At 41.2% G+C, this 21,243-nt stretch overlaps 1 protein-coding gene and 1 pseudogene across 1 annotated transcript in view; one reads left to right on the top strand and one right to left on the bottom strand.

Moving 5' to 3' along the window:
- The window catches only part of LOC128066390 (signal recognition particle 54 kDa protein), a 68,620-nt gene that overhangs the window by 971 nt on the left and 46,406 nt on the right, over positions 1 to 21,243 (bottom strand). The window contains exon 16 of the mRNA XM_052659419.1: positions 73 to 170. Within this exon, the coding sequence (XP_052515379.1) occupies positions 73 to 170 (98 nt within the window). The remainder of the gene's footprint in view (positions 1 to 72; positions 171 to 21,243) is intronic.
- LOC128066391 (histone H3-like centromeric protein A) lies at positions 2,995 to 3,410 on the top strand (annotated as a pseudogene).

Genomic DNA, 21,243 nt, shown 5'->3' with positions numbered 1-21,243 from the left:
GTCTTCATTAGGCAACCTATTCAGTCCACAACAAATGAAACTCAATCAAGAAAATGTAAAAAGGAGACACACCTCCTTCTTCATCCGGTAATACTCATCAATTGCATACTGGTATTTTGGGGTGCTGATGCCCAAAACAGATGCAATCTTCTCTCCAAGAAAGTCACAAACTAAAAATATAAAAGTTATAAAAAAAATACAAAAGTCAAATGGTTTACATAATTCCATGTACATTTCTTGAGCCCTTTCTATGTGCAAAGCGCTGTAGGAATACAAAATTTACAGTCCCTGCCCTTGGAGAGATTATCAACATCAGTACATCTTATCTGTGTATCTTCCTTGATTTCCCCAAGAAACACTAGTGGCTCCTTCTGGGCTCCCAATAACATTGCTGGGAATAAGCAGTCAAATAGAATGAGAACAATGTCAGGGAACGAAATGGCAAAACAGCAAAATAACTGCTAACAGACCTTTTCTGTTCATGTTCACAAACATGAAAACTATCTAAACGAGTATAGCTGTTTTTCAGTCCTTTTTTTTTTTCCAAAGCACATCCAGAAGCTAAAGAATGTGTTAAGGTGAAGTATAAGTCAGATTAGTATCTCCAATGGTAGCTAGCTAGCTGCTGAGAAGGGCGTGACTAAACTCCCCATTGTTTTTCCTTCATTTCTGAAACACCCTACTTGGCCAAGTTCCTGTTCTGGGAATATATGATACTGGTTATACAACAGTCAAACAAAAAAGCAATACCTGAAAGGGTGGATGTGGCAGCACGAAGCATGTGAAACCATAAGTAGGGGCCCCAGGTAAGTTTTGTCTGCAACAAGAGGTTAGGTTAGCAACCTTCATACTTAAATTTATTCTATATATTTAGGCCAGGATGAAGCAGTCAAATACTTGGTGGATACATAGAATATTCTATAGAGTATAACAAATAGGCTACAATCCAATAAAAAAATTAAAAGCTTTGTAGACAGAATGTAACAAAAGCATTTAACATTCACCTGTACAACTACCATTACATTAAGTCCATGGGATAACCCAAAAAAGTGGCAGTCACTGAAATGGAGTTGGTAGGTCACAACCTTGATATTTACAAACTGATAATCCAGAGCCTTCCTTTCTCCTGTCTTGCTGCTTTTTTTTTTTCCTGTCTTCATTGTTCAGAAACACATCAGAGTGTGTATACAGTCAACTGAAAGGGATCTAAGGAATCATACATACAACACACTTCTGGTTTAGTGGTGAACTGAGGTTCAGAGAAATTAAGGATAAATGAGGGCCTATCAAATGAACTTTTAATCGCAAGAAAATAAGTAACCAGTAAGTGGCAAGATGAGTTTTTTTATTTACAGATTAAAAAGGGACTAGACCATGCAACCCAAGAAAAGTTTAACATATAACTGGCAGGCTAGAAACATTGGCAAACTGCCATCCACACTACACACCTCATAGTTAACCTTGGTGCTGTAATTCCATAGAATACTTCTATAAAGCTTGACACATGGATGACAGTTTGCCTCTGTGGAGGAAACTGGTCACAGGAGCATGCTTCAATACACCAATATTTTTGTTTATGAAAAGAAAACATAGTATAGAGCATCAGTCAGTTCAGTCGCTCAGTCGTGTCCGACTCTCTGCGACCCCATGAATCGCAGCACGCCAGGCCTCCCTGTCCATCACCAACTCCCAGAGTTCACTCAGACTCACGTCCATCGAGTTAGTGATGCCATCCAGCCATCGCATCCTCAGTTGTCCCCTTCTCCTCCTGTCCCCAAACCCTCCCAGCATCAGAGTCTTTTCCAATGAGTCAACTCTTCGCATGAGGTGGACAAAGTACTGGAGTTTCAGCTTTAGCATCATTCCTTCCAAAGAAATCCCAGGGCTGATCTCCTTCAGAATGGACTGGTTGGATCTCCTTGCAGTCCAAGGGACTCTCAAGAGTCTTCTCCAACACCACAGTTCAAAAGCATCAATTCTTCGGCGCTCAGCCTTCTTCACAGTCCAACTCTCACATCCATACATGACCACAGGAAAAACCATAGCCTTGACTAGACGGACCTTAGTCGGCAAAGTAATGTCTCTGCTTTTGAATATGCTATCTAGGTTGGTCATAACTTTTCTTCCAAGGAGTAAGTGTCTTTTAATTTCACGGCTGCAGTCACCACCTGCAGTGATTTTGGAGCCCCCAAAAATAAAGTCTGACACTGTTTCCACTGTTTCCCCATCTATTTCCCATGAAGTGATGAGACCAGATGCCATGATCTTCATTTTCTGAATGTTGAGCTTTAAGCCAACTTTTTCACTCTCATCTTTCACTTTCATCAAGAGGCTTTTTAGTTCCTCTTCACTTCCTGCCATAAGGGTGGTGTCATCTGCATATCTGAGGTTATTGATATTTCTCCCGGCAATCTTGATTCCAGCTTGTGTTTCTTCCAGCCCAGCGTTTCTCATGATGTACTCTCTATCAAATACATTAGTAATTGTTTCCATATTGGTTTCTCAGAGAGAAGAAAAAGATAAGCCTTAATCCATAATCTTCTTAGATAAGATATGCTGATGATTACAAGGGCATTAGAAAACCAAATACAAGAATATCTGTAAGACTGAAAACCATAGACACTAGAAAGTGCTTCTTTTCTGTTGGTGAAATGGAAGTATCATCCTTTCCTGATATCTGAAGCTGACAAGGCTGCCAATTTCAGTGTTATTTCCTTTCTTCCTGGTTAAGGAAAAAATTTCACCTGAGGGCTTTCAAGTCATTTTGAGTGGACACTATCTGTCTAATCAAGTTCTCATGTAAATTATTTTTTAAAATAACATCATATATTTCAAATATTATTTAAAAAGGATATCTGTAAGACTTGGCAGACAGACTAAAGCAGAGGAGGAGAGCCGGGGCACGCGGCCGGGACGCCCCGGCCCTCCCAGCCTCTGTCCCCGGACCCAGAAGATCTAGAAGGAGCCGCGGGGCTGCAGCCCTGCTCGCCCGCCATGGGCCCGCACCGCCCGAGACGCAAGCCCGAAACACCAAGGAGGCGCCCCGTGAGCCCGGCTCCCGCCGCCCGCCACCGGCCGGGTCCTTAGGCACGTCCTCCCGTCCACTTGCTCGCCGGGGACGTGGAATCCTGAAGGAGCTCCGAACTCTTCAGAAGACCACACACCTGCTGTTAAGACAGACCCCCTTCTGCCGCCTGGCAAGGGAAATATGTGTTCAATTCACTCGTGGTGTGGACTTCAATTGGCAAGCCCAGGCCCTGTTGGCCCTACAAGAGGCGGCAGAAGCGTTTCTAGTTCATCTCTTCGAGGATGCCTATCCCCTCTCCTTACATGCCGGCCGCGTCACTCTCTTCCCCAAGGATGTGCAGCTGGCCCGGAGGATCCGAGGCATTCAGGAAGGGCTTGGCTGAGCTCTGGCCACCCGTCCGAGTCTCTGTAAGCGTTTCCTGCTCACCAGAGAATGAGCAGACCTTGCGCGGAGAGCGTTCAACTTCCCACCACCAGGGTGGGAATTTCTCTGAAAGAAGCTTCCTTCTCCATCCTGACTCCTTTGCTGCCTCGCCTCCCCTTTGTTGCCTTGCCTCCCCTTTGTTCTCTAGGAAAGCTTTGACCTAGTTTTAACTTGAATGTTTGGGATTCTGTGGCTCATGTCCTTTTGTACAGTTATTTTTCAGTTTTAATTTTGACTTCCCTGTAGCTCAAATGGCAAAGACTCTGCCAGCCGTGCAGGAGACCCGGGTTTAATCCCTGGATCAGGAAGATCCTCTGGAGAAAGTAATGGCAATCCACTCCAGTATTCTTGCTTGGAGAACTCCATAGACAGAGAAGCCTGGAGGTCTACAGTTCGTGGGGTCACAAAGACTCAGACATGACTGAGCAACTAACACATGCTTATTTTTCAATTAAATAATGACAGTTCATCCTCTCTGTTTTTCAAGGACCAGATGAACTTGTGGGATTCTTTGGGTTTGATTTTTTAATTGGAAAATAATGGCTTTACAATGTTGTATTGGTTTCTGTGGTATAACAACATGAATCAGCCATAATTATATATATATATATATATATATATCTCCCCTCCCTCTTGAGCCTCCCTCTCCTCTAGGTCATCACAGAGCGCCAGGCTGGACTCTGTATGTTATACAGCAGCTTCTCTGTTGCTAGTTATCATTCACACACAATAGTGTATATGTGATGACCTCGTTGTGATTGAAAGAAAGTCCTTATTTTTGAAAATGCCTTGTTAGTTAATATGATTCCTAAATTTCAGGGTTGGTACCAGAGCTTCTGCCTGTAGCCAGCTCCAGATCCACGGAGTACAAGGTGTTGCCTGGACTTGCTCTCTCGAAGCAGAGCGTGCGAGTTGCTTTCGTAGTTAGTTTTTTTTAGAAGATGACTGCATGGCTTTCCTCTGTAACAGAGGTAATATATGAGAGAATCAACACATTCCAGAAATCCTGAGAATAATTTTCAGATGAAGATACTCTAAGGTTGACTTCACTTTGCAGATTATTCATGTGACTGATGATTTGGAAGAGATCAGATTTTCTAGGTTAAGGGGGAAAAGGATATTTACTAATTATTTTAAATCTTCTTATACCATTTAAATTTTTTACCATATATATATATTTACTTTTATTTAAAACATGATGGAAAAAAATAAAAGACCAGTCAGTTGCACGGAAGAGCCTGGCGCATCCAGCATACAAATCTCTGTCCTTCAGATTGACTTCATCATTAACGGCAGAAGCAAGTTTGTATGTGGACTGTACCTGTCAAAAGATTATACAGCTTTTCAAAAACTCATTTGGAATGAAAATAGAAAATTTTTAAGGTTTGATGTTCTGGGTCCTTCTGGTAAATTCCTGCCAAAATCATTCAGAAATTCCAACTTGTAGAATTTATTTTATTTTTTATTTGCAAGTCATAGAAGATGTATCATAATTTATACTTCAGAATTTTTCATTCCAGGATTTTAAAGAGCCTTTTCAATGTTTTTATAGGTATTTTTATAACTTCCTTGTGGAGAAATAATAAAAATAATTCTTAATGAAAAAAACTTGAAGCAAAGTTACTGTTATACATAGATTATACTGTGTTCTTTGTGTGTTAGCATTAAATTCTTCATTTGGACACTTTGCCAACAACCACAATTTAAACAAGAGAATTGAGGGATGTATCTTTGCCTCCAGTGGAGTAGGGTATGAGCCGATAAAATCCTTGCCCTTCTCTTTTAACTGAAAGCAGTTTAAGAGACTTCCAGGGAAATATGAGGTACCATACTGTGTGTGATAATGATTAGTGAGGGCGGATACTAATAACGATGCGTCAGCCAACTGAATTCAAACTAAAGGGAAGGACCAAGTTCTGTTGTTTGATAAATTTTAACCCTTTGTAAAAACCTTTTCCTGTTCAACATCAACTCATTTTTATGTAAACATTGGAATAAAGCTTATCTATGAATACTTTAAAAAATAAATAAATAAAGCAGAGGAGGAAACAAAATGAAAAGTAGGTGATAGTATTTTTGAAAGGACACACAAGTAAGGTAGCTCCTTAGTCTCTCTTTACACAAGAATGGATGTCCAAGCAAACAAATACATTCAAGAAAGTACTGTATATTTCTGGCTCCCTGATCAAATCTGCTATATCTTCTATATTCAGAGCAGAAGGCATTTCTCATGTGGGATAAGGGTTAGTTCAGGGGCTCTGTTTAATATGCTCTAGCACTAGTGTCTACATATGTCTTACAGCAAGTGGGACAGTGCAGAAAAAAAGGGAATGGAACCAATTTCTATAACACATAGTAAGTGATAGGGCCAAGAAATTACTTAGAAAAAGATTCAACAAGCTTTTGAAGGAAAGTACGTATTTTCTCACTGGACCAACTCTCTTAAGGTTGTGTCTATAGAAAATAATTGCTAACGTCCAGACTATAACTACCAATGGGTCAAACCTGTTCCAGAGCTAAGACACTGGATAAGGAGAACTGATACAAGATCTAGAGTCTTTAAGACTTCGCATTTATGGGTGCAAACTCTAGCAGATTCATTCTTTTCTTCTAAAATTTAAGTACCTATTTCTTCCTGAATAACTATCCATGGCTTCCTTAATAACGAACTATTAAGCCTTGCTATCTTGGGACTTTCCTGGTGATCCAGTGGTTAAGAATCTGCCTGCCAATGCAGGGACACAGCAGGTTCAATCCCTGGACCTGGAAGATCCCACATGCTGCAGAGCAACTAAACCTGTGTGTCACAACTTCTGAAGCCTGCGTGCCTAGAGCCTGCGCTCTGCGCAATGGGAAGCCTGAGCGCTGCAATTCGAGGGCAGCCCCCACTCCTAGCAACTAGAGACAGCCCACATGCAGCAACAAAGACTCAGCAAGGCCGAAAATTAATTAAAATTAGAAAAACTTTTTAAACTTAAGCATACATGTGTTTTGCAACATTATTACACTTGTTCTATCCTGCTGGTTTTCCCATTTACTAGATTGAAAATATTAAGCATATTTCTTAAATGCTTTGATTTCTACAGGCAGAAAAACTAGGCCCAAAATATAATCATTTGGAAAGCTCACCCTTCACAATGTAAAACTTCACAACAGAAAATTTACCAATAAATATTCACCAGTAATATATGAGACTGTCCATTCCTTTGTACCCTCATTACAGTATATTGTCCTTTTCCTTTTTATCTATTTTTTATTATTTTGGCCATGCCTTGCATCATGCAGGATCTTAGGTCCCCAACCAGGGACTGAACCCATACCCCTTGCAGTGGAAGCGTGGAGTCCTAACCACTGGACCACCAGGGAAGTCCCACATCCTTTTCCTTTTTTAAAATCTGATATGCAAAACTGAGCCCAGATAATTTTTAGTTCTGACTATATTATGAAAGGCATCAATCCATTTGTATAGGTAGCAATTATGTGCATAATCAAAGTTTTTAATGTGTATAGTTAAATACACATATATATGCATATTTGAGGAACCCTCAACAAAAATACCACAGGTTAAAGGAATTACTGGAAATATGTCTATTCTTAAGACACATCTAAGGTAAAAAACCTAAGGAAAATTGTAAAAAGACCTAGATCTCCATTTCTTACTTTCTATCAGGTACCATATGCCAGGAGTATTATTCTTAAATCTTTATTTAAAATATCTGGGCTTATCTTTAACTGGGTCAGTTCTACAAATCTTCTATCTAAACATAGGCCAATACCTTTCCCAAATTTCTTTGTTCTCAGATTTATGATGCATTAGAAACAAACAGAAAATGGACAGTCTGCTCTTCACATTAAGTGAAGCTAGATCTGTCTTCAGTGATTAACACCTGAGAGGATAATTGGTACTTTGCTAAAAAAGATAACAAATGTTGGTGAGGATGCAGAGAAACTGGAACCCTTGGTTGCTGTTGATGCGAATGCAAAATGGTGTAGCCATCATGGAAAACAGTATGCAGGGTTCCTCAGAAAATTAAAAATAGAAATACCATATGATCTAGCAATCCCACTTCTGGGTAGTACCCAAAAGAACTGAAATTAGCATCTCAAAGAGGTATTTCCACTCTCAGGTTCACTGCAGCATTATTTACAGTAGTCGAGGGATGGGAACAACATGAAGCGCAGGGGGAGTCCAGTCTTGGCCACAGCAAGGTGACTACTCCACGACTGGCCAGACCTGAAAACCAGCTCGGACTAAGCATGCTGCCTTCCGGTGAAGGAAATACGGACAGGTTTCTTATCACCCAGGTTTCTTGTCTTAGTTTAGGCATAAGAATTCAAATAAATTCCAACGACATGTTACATACAGGGTAACTTACAATTTTAAGAATGGATAGGGACTTCCAGCAAAACAGTGAGAGGAACCCTGAGGACCCACCACCCAGTGAAACTGGTGAAAATTATTTAAAATGAACATTTAAAGCCTCTGGAAATGGTCCGAAGGGTATATGACAAATGAGTAAACAACTAATCAAGAAAATAAAGGAAAATGTGATAAGAAAATGAGAGTATGCAATACGTGAACCAAGATCACAGGCCTTCCCAGCAAAGTGAAATGGAAACTCCACTTCAGACTGGTACAACTAAGAACACAGGACTCCTTCTACCCTCAGATTCCAACTAGAGGCTTTTCTTTCCAGGAAGAATGGGACATTAATCAGCATTTCTCAACCTGCCCAGAAGCCATCTATTCCTGAGACTAACTTCCAGGTGAGTGCGGTTGACAGGGGAGGGCTCCCTTCTTCCATCAGCTTCCACTTACATAACGGAGGCTCTACCTTAAGCATGGTGCAAGCGAGAATACTGGGGTACTGACCCCAGTTCATTAGCCAGTGGTTCCATGCCAGAAGAGATGAGCCATGACCTAAGGCTTCCGCTCCCAGCCTCAACTGAGCATTCAGCTCCTAAAGTAGGGGCGTCACAGAGAAATGCACTACTATCCCTACCCCCCACTTCTGGAGCTCTACCTAAGAGATTTTCCCCAGGAGGAAAAGAGGGCCATCAGACAGATTGCTCCTAATTTCTGCCCATGTGAACTGACTTCATCTGCAACAGAAGTGGAAAAGTCCAAGCTTAAGGGTACTCTCATAATCAGTGAAGATTTTGGTAAAAGGTACTTGGGAAGAAATTCTTTGATCCTATCAAGATACAGGATCAACTGTAGTTGATCAGCTAGTTTGAAGCAGAGAACAGCAAGTGAGGAGGAAACAGAATTCGTTAAAAGAATCCATCAACTGACTAGACAAATAAACAAGCAAATATTACAACAAAATCAAGATCCTGGGTAGTGGAGATTTGGGAAGAGGGAGAGGGGCCCACCCAGAGTTGTTACAATATATTATCTAAAATGTCTAGTTTCAAACAAAAAAGTATGAGACATGGAAAGAGACGGGAAAGCATGACCCATACACTGGGAAGAAAATGAAAAAAGCAGACAACAAAACTACTTGTGAGAGTGACCAGACATTGGATTTAACAGGAAGAACTCAAAGTAGCCTTTATAAGTATGTTCAAAGAATCAAGGAAAGCATAGGGCTTCCCTAGTGGCTCAGATGGTAAAGAATCTGCCTGCAGTAAGGGAGACGCAGCTTCCTGGGTCAGGAAGATCCCCTGGAGAAAGGAATTGCAACCTGCTCCAGTATTCTTGCCTGGAGAAGACCATGGACAGAGGAGCCTGGTGAAATACAGTCCATGGGGTCACAAAGTGTCGGATACGACTGAGCGACTCACACACACACACACACACACACACACACACACACAAAGGAATAAAGGAAGGTATGATAGCAACGTCACATCAAATACAGAGTATCAATGAAGAGAAATTATAAAACAGAACCAGATGAAAATTCTGGTGTTGAAAAAGTACAATAACTGAAATGAAAATTTTAATAGACGGAAAAAGAAACTGACAGAAATGAGGGGAGAAATAGACAATTCAACAATAACAGTTGGAGATGCCAACACTCCATTTTCAATAATGAATAGGGCAACTAGGCAGCAGATCAAAGAGGCAACGGAAGACGAAGAACACAATAAAGCAACCAGACCTAACAGACATCTAGAGAACACTCCACCTAACAGCTCTACCACTGCAGGAAACACCTCTACAATATTCTGCATGCATTTGGAATTGCCTTCAAAGTATACTGTTTTACAGTCCTTTGAATATTTGCTACAATAGAGAATCTGCATCTGATTTAATAACTAAAATTTATTCATTAGAACCAAATCTGAAGAAAAACTAGTAATAACATTTTTTAAACCAAATCTAAATGAATACTTCTCTGTTCTGCTACTCCGCTTTATTTTCTTCATAGAACTCTCCACAGTCTGATAATTATATATTGCTTATTACCCTTCTGTCTACTGGTGTAAGAGCAGAAATTTATACTGCCCATTGCTGCATCACCAGCACCTAAAACAGTACCTTTTAGAAAGTCAGTAAATATTTCGGCAACTGAACTCTCAAAATGACTACTTAGAAGGGCAACATTCCCTTTTAAGAAATGTACAACTAATCGTAATTTTATAGTCACATCTTTTCTAGTTTAGAAATTCTTAAGTTCAGCTGGTGAGGAACACAGAGTTAAGAACTATACACTCCTATCTTCTAATCAAAACTTGAGGCGATATAAAAAAGAAGTGACACCATCAGTGGTATATAACATTTAATACAAAGGGACAGGAATTCAAGCACTCTGCTTAGTGAAGTAAATCTGAAAGAAACCTATCCATGCTGGCAAAAAACTTCTGACTCAAAAACAGACGATTCACGCTACTCAAGATAGGAAAGAGGTCCATCCATACTGTGTAAAAATACTGGTTTCTACCAAAATCATAACACAATGTTATAACCAGAATACAGTTTATTTAAACCTATCCCATGGATGGAGGAGCCTGGTAGGCTGCAGTCCATGGGGTCTCAAAGGACTGAGCGACTTCACTTTCACTTTTCACTTTCCTGCATTGGAGAAGGAAATGGCAACCCACTCCAGTGTTCTTGCCTGGAGAATCCCAGGGACGGGGGAGCCTGGTGGGCTGCCGTCCATGGGGTCGCATAGAGTCGGACACGACTGAAACGACTTAGCAGCAGCAGCAGCAGCAGCAGCAAATGGTTCCTTCCATTCAGTGTTTAAGGGAAACAAATCAGCTAGAACAAAACCCACTGACAAAAGGATCATCAGTCTCAAACCTACCGGATCAACAGGAGGCAGAACATCTTTCTTCTGCAGGCTGTCGACTTCATCTTCATCTGTGCTGTACTCTTCCATTGTTTCACCGCTAACAAAGTGGATGACTCTCCTTGGGACTTTCTTCTTTTTTCCTATGACTCCCAGTTCTACATTTTCAAAGCCTCTTTCATTACTCATCTAATGTCAATAATAAATCAGGAAAAGGAGAGTTTCAAGTGAGATTAATTTTCTTCCATATAACCAAAAAAAAAATTATTTGGGGTTGCTTTATTTAGGGAATAAAGAAATATAAGCCAGTCTATAAACAGTTTTTTAAAAAATAAGACAGGTCACACACACAAAAGAATATCAACAGCAAAAATGAAGGGTTTAACGAACTGAATAATAAAGCAAACCTCTGCACACTCACATCCAAGGTTAAAAAATAAAACTTAACCAATTAAACTTTTTAAGTCAAAAGCTTAGAAATCAAGCAGTACACTTCAGGTCACAGCAATTCCAATGCTGTATAATATGTGAAGATATGCTGGACATCAATAATTTTAAAGAATTATGAAGGAATTAATGTATAATATCAAAGGAAAATCATACAGATACATATACATATATTAGATATGTATTATAGAAAAACAATTTGTATTAGGTAACCCTGGTAAGTCTTTAGATTTGAGTTAAGCTATGTGTGAGCAAACCAAAACCAGTTCAGCTGAATTCTGAACCTCTCCTTTTCGCAAAACAGAAGTCCCAAATTCAAATGCCTTTTAGGTTCAAGCAGGTATCAAAAATGAGTAAAATACTACTATAGATGAAGAGTAGAGCTTTAAACAAAAGCATGCCCCAACTAAAGACATTAAAATTGAAAAACTTTAAAGCACCGTGCAGGTCAAATAAAACTCATTTGTAAACCAAATCTGGAAAGCAGGCCATCAGTGTTCTATATGAGAACTTCCAGACTTCTCAGGCACTAATATATACAGGACAACAGTTTTCCTGATAGTAAAAATATTTTTACAAACTTTAAAACTATAATAGTCTAAGGAATTCTAATTATATCCAAACTTCATTCCTAAAAAAACACTAATTTTACCTCATACATACAGCCGATGTTCCAAAACTTAGAGCAAACGCATTTTGTGGGAGAGGATGAAGAGCTTTTCCCTGTCATCTTGTCCCAAGTTTAAATTCCTAAGAAAGCCTCTCTTGTATCTTCTTAATAAGGAGATTTCAAAAGAGCACAGCACAAGTAATTGTAAAGAAAAATCTGACAACACTGGTTACCCTTTGGGTTAGGTATAAAGATGGAGAAGGAGGTACAGGTGAAGGAGTGGTCAAGTGGGCTTTTCATGCTTTGTGTGTTTTGTTGTTTTATTTTCATGATGAGAATATGTTTCTGTATTACTGGTTTAAATTTAAACCTAAACCTAAAATGACTACCATGCTTAGACTTCATGTTGGTGGGACTGTCCAGGACTGAGTCCAGAGTTCAAAAATTTCATCCTCCATAAGGATTCTTTGTGACCCCAGGGACTGCAGCTTGCCAGGCTTTTCTGTCCATGGGATTTCCCAGGCAAGAATACTAGAGTTGGTTGCCATTTCCTTCTCCAAGGGAGGTTGCCTCCCTTCTCCAAGGGAGGTTCCCAACCCAGGGATCAAACTCACATTTCCTGCATTGGCAGGTGGATTCCATCTGCTAATGCAGGAGATGCAGGAGACACGAGTTTGATCCCTGGATCAGGAAGATTCCCTGGAGGAGGAAATGGCAACCCACTTCAGGACAGGCCACAGTCCACAGGGTTGCAAAGAGTCATATGTGACTGAGCACGATGATAAGAATTCTTACGGTTGGAGATATGCCAACACATACTTTAAACCCATGATTGTTGTTCAAACCTAGGAAAGTTTTTTGAATTGCACCTGCAAAGACATGGAGTTGCACTGATAAAATAATGGGTGGACTTGCCCAGAATTGCCCAGTTATGCAAGTATAAGTAACTTTATTCTTATGAATTATTTCCTATTAACCCTCTAAAGTCCTTCTTAGAAAACAGATATGGTTCTTCTCTTTCCTTCACTTTCCAAAGGTAAGTTTAGTCATAGGCCAGGATTTGAATCCAGGTATATCGGAGGAGCCTGGTAGCCTGCAGTCCATGGGGTCGCTAGGAGTCGGACACGACTGAGGACTTCACTTTCACTTTTCACTTTCATGCATTGGAGAAGGAAATGGCAACCCACTTCAGTGTTCTTGCCTGGAGAATCCCAAGGACGGGGGAGCCTGGTGGGCTGCCGTCTGTCTCTGGGGTCGCACAGAGTCGGACATGACTGAAGCAACTTAGCAGCAGCAGCATATCCAACCCAAAGAATCCATGCATTGTTCCACGACACACGTGAACATCACTGACAGCAACTATAACTGATGTAGAACAAACTGAGATAAAAATCTTGACAACATGGCCTATCTATAAAATAACCTGAAAAAACAAAACCACAATTCTCCATAGCTGTCCTGAGGTTTCAAATATATCCTAGTCCTTAATAAAGGAAAACCACCCCTTTATAGTTTCCATAAATAAGATGGACAACAAATGGCCCACCCACACCATCTTTCTTCTATCACCAATCCCTAAGCATGGTGAGCCGTTCCTACCCAATCTCATTTTTTCCACCTTCACATGAAATTTGGTTTATGCTTGTCCTGACACCAATGTCTTCTTTTGGACCAAGATTTTATAGGCAAGGAAAAGTCAGAGGAGCTGGGTTAGATCTCCAGTCATCATATGAATTGGATGAATCTGATGCTAAAGCACCAGTCCCAATCAATGAACAGAGTTGAGACCTTTTGTAGCCCATCATGATGCCTTATTCCATCCCCACCCGACTCCCATCAGAGCTGAAGAAGGTTTTCATTCTCCCTCTAGCAATGTCTCATTGGTTTAAGTTTTCTTTTCTAAGACACAGGCAAAGGAGAAAGGGTGTCTCTCACTGGTTTAACTATTTTGTTTTCTTTAGACAGCTTTAATGAATAAAAACATTCTGGCTGGGTCATAATAACTGGTATAAACTTATCTAACTCCATTAACTGACTCTTGGCTATATTTTTTTCAAAAAGATTAAAAAAAAAAACTACAAAGAGGAAGGCTGAAACATGATTCACATTTTTTCATTCTAATCCCAAAGTTAGTTAAGTACAAACAGAACTTTGAGTACTCTATACATAATATGCAATTTCAAAAGGCATTTTATTTATTCTAATCATCACATTCCATATAAAGATCTTTATTAAAGAGATTTTCACTCAAGTTTTCTTTGAAAATTTTAACATTCATTTTTGATACAGTAAAACCCAAGCTTTAGGTATAACAGCTTAAACAGGAATGAGTAAACTTTTCCCATAAAGGAAAGATGGTAAATATTTTAGGCTCTGAGGGCCATGTAATCTCCGTCACAATTACTGAACTCTGCAAAAGCAGCCATGGACAATACATAATGAATGGGCTATGTTCCAATAAAACTTTATACAAGTCAGTGGCTGGTGGGATCTGGCCGCCCACAGGCTCTAGTTTGTCAATCCCTCATCTTAAGGAACCAAATTATCAAGTAGAAAAAAAAATCTGTGAAAGAACCTATGCCATGTGATTCCAACCTCTGCTTGGCAAGGAGGTGGAGTGGGAGTTAGTTAAGGGAGATACTGATAGGTAAAACCAATCAGAAAATAATTTGATTCAAAATTTCCAACAATTATGAAAGCTATTCTCTGAATTTGCAAAGGTTTCATTTTTACAGATAAACAATAAGCCTGCTGGTAAGAAAACTGTCACTGCCAACTACACAAACTCCATTTCAACAAATGCCAATGATCTGACAAAACAATTTTCTAACACCAGGAAATTATGAACTGCAATGTCAATTAACATTTTATTATCTTTCATGGTTAACTGTACTGTTAAATCTGCTTATCTTATTTCTTTGGCCTGTTTTCAATGGCAACTGTCTTTTTATATACTCCCATAGTACCCAGAACTTCTTAAAAACATGTATTATGCTTGGAATTTATTCTGCATCATCTTCCCTAGATAGGTGATCAGCAACATGGAAGTAGGCACAGTGTGTATCCTTCACTACTATATCCTTTAGCCTACAGCTCCTGGCACATCGTGCTTGGTAGCAGGGGTGCTAATAAAACAAATGAACAAGTAGTACTGAAATTTTAACTCCTTTAATAATACTGAAGCTGAGATTCTGCTTAAAAGTCTAGTTGGAGAAGATGCTGAATGGCCTGGTTTGAAGCCAAATTCTAAACACAGACCCAAGCTCTTTTCTCTTACTTCCTTCCCGACATGACCCTTGGGATTTCTCAGTTCTGATAAACAGAGGATGGCAGGCTCTCCTTCCACCCAAGTCTCCACCTCAGTGGCTTCTTCCCTCTTTCTGTGGTCAACTGGGCATAGATCTGGGGTTCCCGGAAACATCTCTGCTACAGGAATGTGCATGAGAAAGCACAAAGGGAAAGTTAGAAAACTGTGTGTATATATGAACTCACTTGTGTATAACAAGATTATACATGCACAGGCAATCCCAGAAAGAATATACCAGAAACCTAACAGTTACTTTTGGGGAAAGTGAATGTGAGAAACGGGTGATGGGGGGGATCCCTATGATTTTGCCTCTTTGCTCTATGGGCCTTCTTTACATTTCAATATTTATTTTATTATTTTTTAACCAAGAGTGCAAAAATAACATAACAGTATTAAGTTGCAACAAAGAGCCTCTCTTCCAACATTCTTCTGGTAAATCAGTACAGGTATATGTATACTTTGCTACTAGAGAGATTCAAAGCTGAAATCGGGACCGAAACAATTCCAGTAACAGAAGGAAAAATCAAATGGAAAACACATCAAACGCTGTGGACTAAAAGGGTCAGCTCAAGTATACCTCCTGTCAACAAGAGCAACTGAACATGACACGTGGCTTTGTAACCATTTAGCGTTACCCTCGAATTCCTTCTTGCAGGTTACCTTCCTCCTTTCTAAGCAGGAGAAAAAACAACTCCAAATATAGTCTAGCCTCTGGACAACTTTTTTTTAAGGCAAACTACTTATAATATTAGAACAAACATTTGGGCACCATTCTCCAGGAATCTGTAGTTTGGGGGAAATGTCTTATGTTCAGGTAATTATTCTTAAAAATGAAGCCACTCAAAAGCTCTGTTCTCACTGAGGACGGGAAGATTTTACACAGAAGCAACTCGGGTTTTTACCATCAAAACTGTATACTCCTGGGCTGGTTTCTTCCCTGGAGTGGGAAATGGCAACCTGCCTCAGTATTCTTGCCTGGAAAATTCCATGGAGAGAGGAGCCTGCCGGGCTACAGTCCATGGGGTCCCAAAGAGCTCAGCACGACTCCACACACGACTGAGCGAGCACACGAGCTGGTTTCAGGTAAAGCCATTCCTTCATTAGCTTTACGTGGCCAAAGATCCTACTACTACTATTTCAGACACGAAATCCAAAACAAAACAAACCTCCAAACCTTATCTAATGCTCTAAACTTATATTATTATAAGTTAACCACGTGTGGCTAAGGCTCACTTGAAATGTGGCTAGTTCAAGAAGAGATGTGTTGAAATACACAAAGGATTTCAGAGTAGCACAGAGAGACAATGAAATATCTCAGTGGTAACTGTCATATAAATTGCAAGTTTTGTTTTTTTTTTTTACAAACTGGGCTAAATAGAATATCAAAATTAATTTCACTGGTTTCTTTTCAGTTTTTAAATGAAAATACAACTTCAATGCAGATAGCATTAGGTCTATTGGACAGCGCAGCTCTGGGCCTTAGTTACCTCGTTGGTGAAATGGGGATAAACGTACACCTTGTGCACAAGTAATAAGGTTTAAATGCGGGGGGAAAGCCTGTAAACGCATATTACCTAGCTGCTATCTGCGAATCAAAGAGCAGATGCCGAGTAAGGCGCTCCCGAAAGGAGAGACTGAGAAGTGACTGCAGCCATCGCCACCTGGCTTCCAGCTACTCCAAGGACAGCCTTTCGGGTACACGCCTTCCCTCTAGCTATCGCAGACCCGAAGCCGCAACCTCACTCCGCGACACTCGAGGCCTCCCTGGAGTCTGCGGCGCTGTCAGCGGAAGGGTTGCCCAGCTGCGCCGCGACTAAAGGAGCGTTCGCCCCTTCCCTCCAGCCGACGCTCAGAGGCAGGAACACCGTGAAGAGCTCCATACGGAACCTCCGGCGGACGGCCTGCTCGAAGGAAGGCCGGGCGGCCCAAAAGGGCAGGCGGTGGACTAGGCAGACAGGAGGCGGGACTCTCTGGCCTCACTCAGCCTCGGGGCTGTCGCAACCGTCTGCGGCCCCACCTACCTGCTGTGCCGATTCCCCGAACGGCCGGGCGGCCGCAGCTCCCGAGGCATTCACGGCTTCTCCCTCCTCACGGCTCGCTGGCTCCCGCTCCATCGCTGTCGCCGCCACAGCACTGCTGGCGCTGGCGAGATACAAGGTTATGGTCGATAAGCCCAATTCCATCCTCTGCCTCCCCGCCCAGCTGCGGACCGAGCCAGAGGTCAGGAAGTGGGACTCACCGGCAGGGCCCGCCTAGCGCCGCGCCCCGCCACGCCTCGGCGGGAGGGGCGGGGCAGGGAGGCCTTGGGTGGGGCTTGTGTGGGGCGGGGCTACTGGCGTCCCGCCCATCCGGCTCGGCACCCCGGGCTTTGCCAGAAACGGCCTAGACTGCACAACTGCGGGGCGGGGCGAGGCGGGGCGGGGCGTCATGCTGCAGGGTTTCCGGCCCGGCCCAAGTCCGGAGCTCGCCGCCTGGCACCGCCAGTGACGTCATGTCTCGTACCTCTACCGGGAACCTGACTTCGGAATCTTCACGCAGCCGCTCACCAACTGCATCCCGGGCAGTCATTCCCAGACCTTGGTTTCAGTACTTCTGAAATATGAGCGGCTTCGTAGTGTGCTTCAAAGACTTGTGATGAGATGTGATTGCTGAAAACATGTTTTTTGTTTGTTTTTTTTTGAAAACATGTTTTTTAATGAAAGATTGATGCTACGTATTGCATTTCTTTTATGGATGGCGATCTAGCCAAGATACCTTGAAATAAGAGCCTCGAAGGCGAATTTTGCTTCCACGTATATGAAATACTTTATATGTAACTAGGACACGACTGAGCGACTTCACTTTCACTTTTCACTTTTGGAGAAGGAAATGGCAACCCACTCCAGTGTTCTTGCCTGGAGAATCCCAGGGACTGGGGAGCCTGGTGGGCTGCCGTCTATGGGGTCGCACAGAGTCGGACACGACTGAAGCGACTTAGCAGCAGTAGCAGCAGCAGAGAAGTTAAGTGAGACATGAAGAAGAGCAAAGGGCAGTAACAAGCTTCTATTTTACAATAACAAATGTGAGGAATAATTTATTATCTGTTTAGGGGTGTGTGTGTGTGTGTAAGAGGGAACATTTCAAACTTTTACAGTTTTTCCCAGTGTTCAACCAAATTAAAAAGTTATGATTGAGATCATTATTGCATTACTGTACTTGGAGCATTTCCAGGTAAGTGGTCTTTTATTGTAGTTTTTTAGCATGAGAATTTTCATGCAATTTTCACCAGTTGTAGAGGTCAAAAATAAAATATATAGAACAGTCTTTTGGACCCTGTGGGAGAGGGCGAGGGTGGGACGATTTGGGAGAATGGCATTGAAACCTGTATAATATCATATATGAAACGAATCGCCAGTCCAGGTTCGATGCACGATACTGGATGCTTGGGGCTGGTGCACTGAGAGGACTCAGAGGGATGGTACAGAAAAGGAGGAGGGAGGAGGGTTCAGGATGGGGAACACGTGTATACCTGTGGCGGATTCATGATGATGTATGGCAAAACCAATACAATATTGTAAAGTAGTTAACCTCCAATTAAAATAAATTTATATTAAAAAAATAAAATACACTACTTTGGTCATGAAGAGGAGCTTCATTTGATACTTTGAATTCGATTTTCAAGCCAGTCAAATTTCATAAATACTCCCCAGAGTTATGGCCCAGCATATCTTCTGTGTCTGCAGGCCCAACACGGCTACAATCTTAGTTATTCCTTTCTCTCCTATGCAAAATTCTTTTTCTGCTTAATATTCTTGTATACTTTCTATCCTGAATATAACTATGATGACCTAAAAACCAAATTGAAAACCTTAAAAACAGAAGTTGATTATTTGAAAACCATCTATATTTTTTAATTAGATGGAAATTCATCATCTATTGTTGCTAAGGTACACAAGTGCTATCTGGTGGCAATAGGAAGGGGTTGAGACAATCCAAAACAGCAAAAACCAACTGCAATAAGTTGAAAAGAAAAATAAAGAACCAATTGTTAAAGTCTCCATGGATTGGCTGTCAAAAACAAGCCAGTTGTTCTACATTACATGTATTCAAAAATCCCTTTCCTGTTAACTGGCAAGAAGAGTAATCAACAGCTTTTATCGTTAAAAAAAATTAGTGGAATGTTTATAATTGCATGATTTTATTTTGCAAATTGGCAAACATCAAATCATGATTTTTACTGCTACAGAACTTATTTTCATGGTTTACAAGTACATTTCTTAATTTACTGAAAATTCAAAATGCAAGTCACATTCCAAGAAAAACTAGAATAGTTATTTTTTAACACAAATATGCAATTGAAGAGCAGTCTTTTGCAAAAGAACAACTTATAGCAAGAAAAAAGCACAGCAATTCTAATGGTTTTATTTGGCATTGACATTTTTGTCATTATCTCCAGACTGTCACAGGTCAACTAAAAGTAGACAAAAAAACAACATGCCAAATCTTTCTTTCACTTTGTAATATAAGTTGTATTGTATACCTGTGACAAAAAGATAAATTCAGGTATTACTATAATTTACTTGAAACTATAACTGTTACCTAAATTTAGTTATCTAATGATGCATGTAGAGCTAAAAAGGTAAATTTAGTTATACCTATTTTTATGAAAGGCTGGGAAAACAAAAAATAACCAGGAGTGTCCATCAGATAAAAAACAAGACATTTCATGGTTTTGGCATAGCTACATATATATTTTAGTAAAGAATATTTAAAGTTATAGTTTCATAATCATGCACAAGAAAAAACGTTTTAAAGGTGTTAAAAATGCACTTTTTTGATTTGAAGCAATGGCCACTCCTGATTTGGTGAATTTAGTGAATAATCTCTCTAAAACAATCCTACACACAAATGCACAGCAAGTAGGTTGCGGTGCTGCCAGCGGAGGGGTTGCCCAGCTGCGCCGCGACTAAAGGGGCCGTTCGCCCCTTCCCTTCTTCAGACGCTCACAGGCAGGAACAACGTGAAAAAGAGCTCCATACGGAACCTCCGGCAGACGGCCTGCTCGAAGGAACGCCGGGAGGCCCGAAAGGGCAGGCGGCGGACTAGGCAGACAGGAGGCGGGACTCTGGCCTCACTCAGCCTCGGGGCTGTCGCAACCGTCTACGGCAGCATCTGACCACTGCCACGCAGCGGCTACCTCAACAGAAAGACCAAAATTCTCTCCAGGGTTCCTTTCAAGTCTAGGTCCCTGCCACTATCATAATCAGCCTGGCCACTGGAAGAATTACCCAAAGTTAAAACGAAGGCCTTATTCGCAGCCCAAAGCTACCCTCTCGGACCCTTTTCATGAATGTTCTGAGAAATTTGAAATGTACCTCCCTTTTGTAAACAAACACTCATGATGTTCTGAGAAAAGTTTGGGGGTCTTTCCAGTACTCCCACTAGCACCACTGGGAGAGTTGGACCTTCTTTCATAGGAGCTGAGGCTATTACCACACTTGTGGACATAGAGACATTGTGTCTTGAACCCCACCAGCCTTCAGGCCCTCTTCCTTAGGGTGCCAGAATGGTCCAAATGGTGTGAGTTCCAAACACAGTTGTGAAGGTAAGTCAGTTGGCCTCCTTGCCTTCTGAGATAGATTCTTTTCAGGGAATTCATTAGTTACTTCTGTCCCTGTACATTCTGGGGGGGCCAAGACCTCCTGGGAAAATTACACGCTTATATTTCCTGTTGTTCCATGTCCAGTTCTAACTGTTGCTTCCTGACCTGCATACAGATTTCTCAAGAGGCAGGTCAGGTGGTCTGGTATTCCCATCTCTTGAAGAATTTTCCACAGTTGATTGTGATCTACACAGTCAAAGGCTTTGGCATAGTCAATAAAGCAGAAATAGGTTTTTCTGGAACTCTCTTGCTTTTTCCATGATCCAGCGGATGTTGGCAGTTTGATCTCTGGTTCCTCCACCTTTTCTAAAACCAGCTTGAACATGAGGGAGTTCATGGTTCACGTATTGCTGAAGCCTGGCTTGGAGAATTTTGAGCATTACTTTACTAGCATGTGAGATGAGTGCAATTGTGCGGTAGTTTGAGCATTCTTTGGCATTGCCTTTCTTTGGAATTGGAATGAAAACTGACCTTTTCCAGTCCTGTGGCCACTGCTGAGTTTTCCAAATTTGCTGGCATATTAAGTGCAGCACTTTCACAGCATCA

Source organism: Budorcas taxicolor, chromosome 21, assembly GCF_023091745.1.
Source record: "Budorcas taxicolor isolate Tak-1 chromosome 21, Takin1.1, whole genome shotgun sequence".
Taxonomy (NCBI): domain Eukaryota; kingdom Metazoa; phylum Chordata; class Mammalia; order Artiodactyla; family Bovidae; genus Budorcas; species Budorcas taxicolor.
The sequence above is the reverse complement of the archived record's forward strand: the minus strand, read 5'-3'. Positions and strand labels throughout refer to the sequence as shown.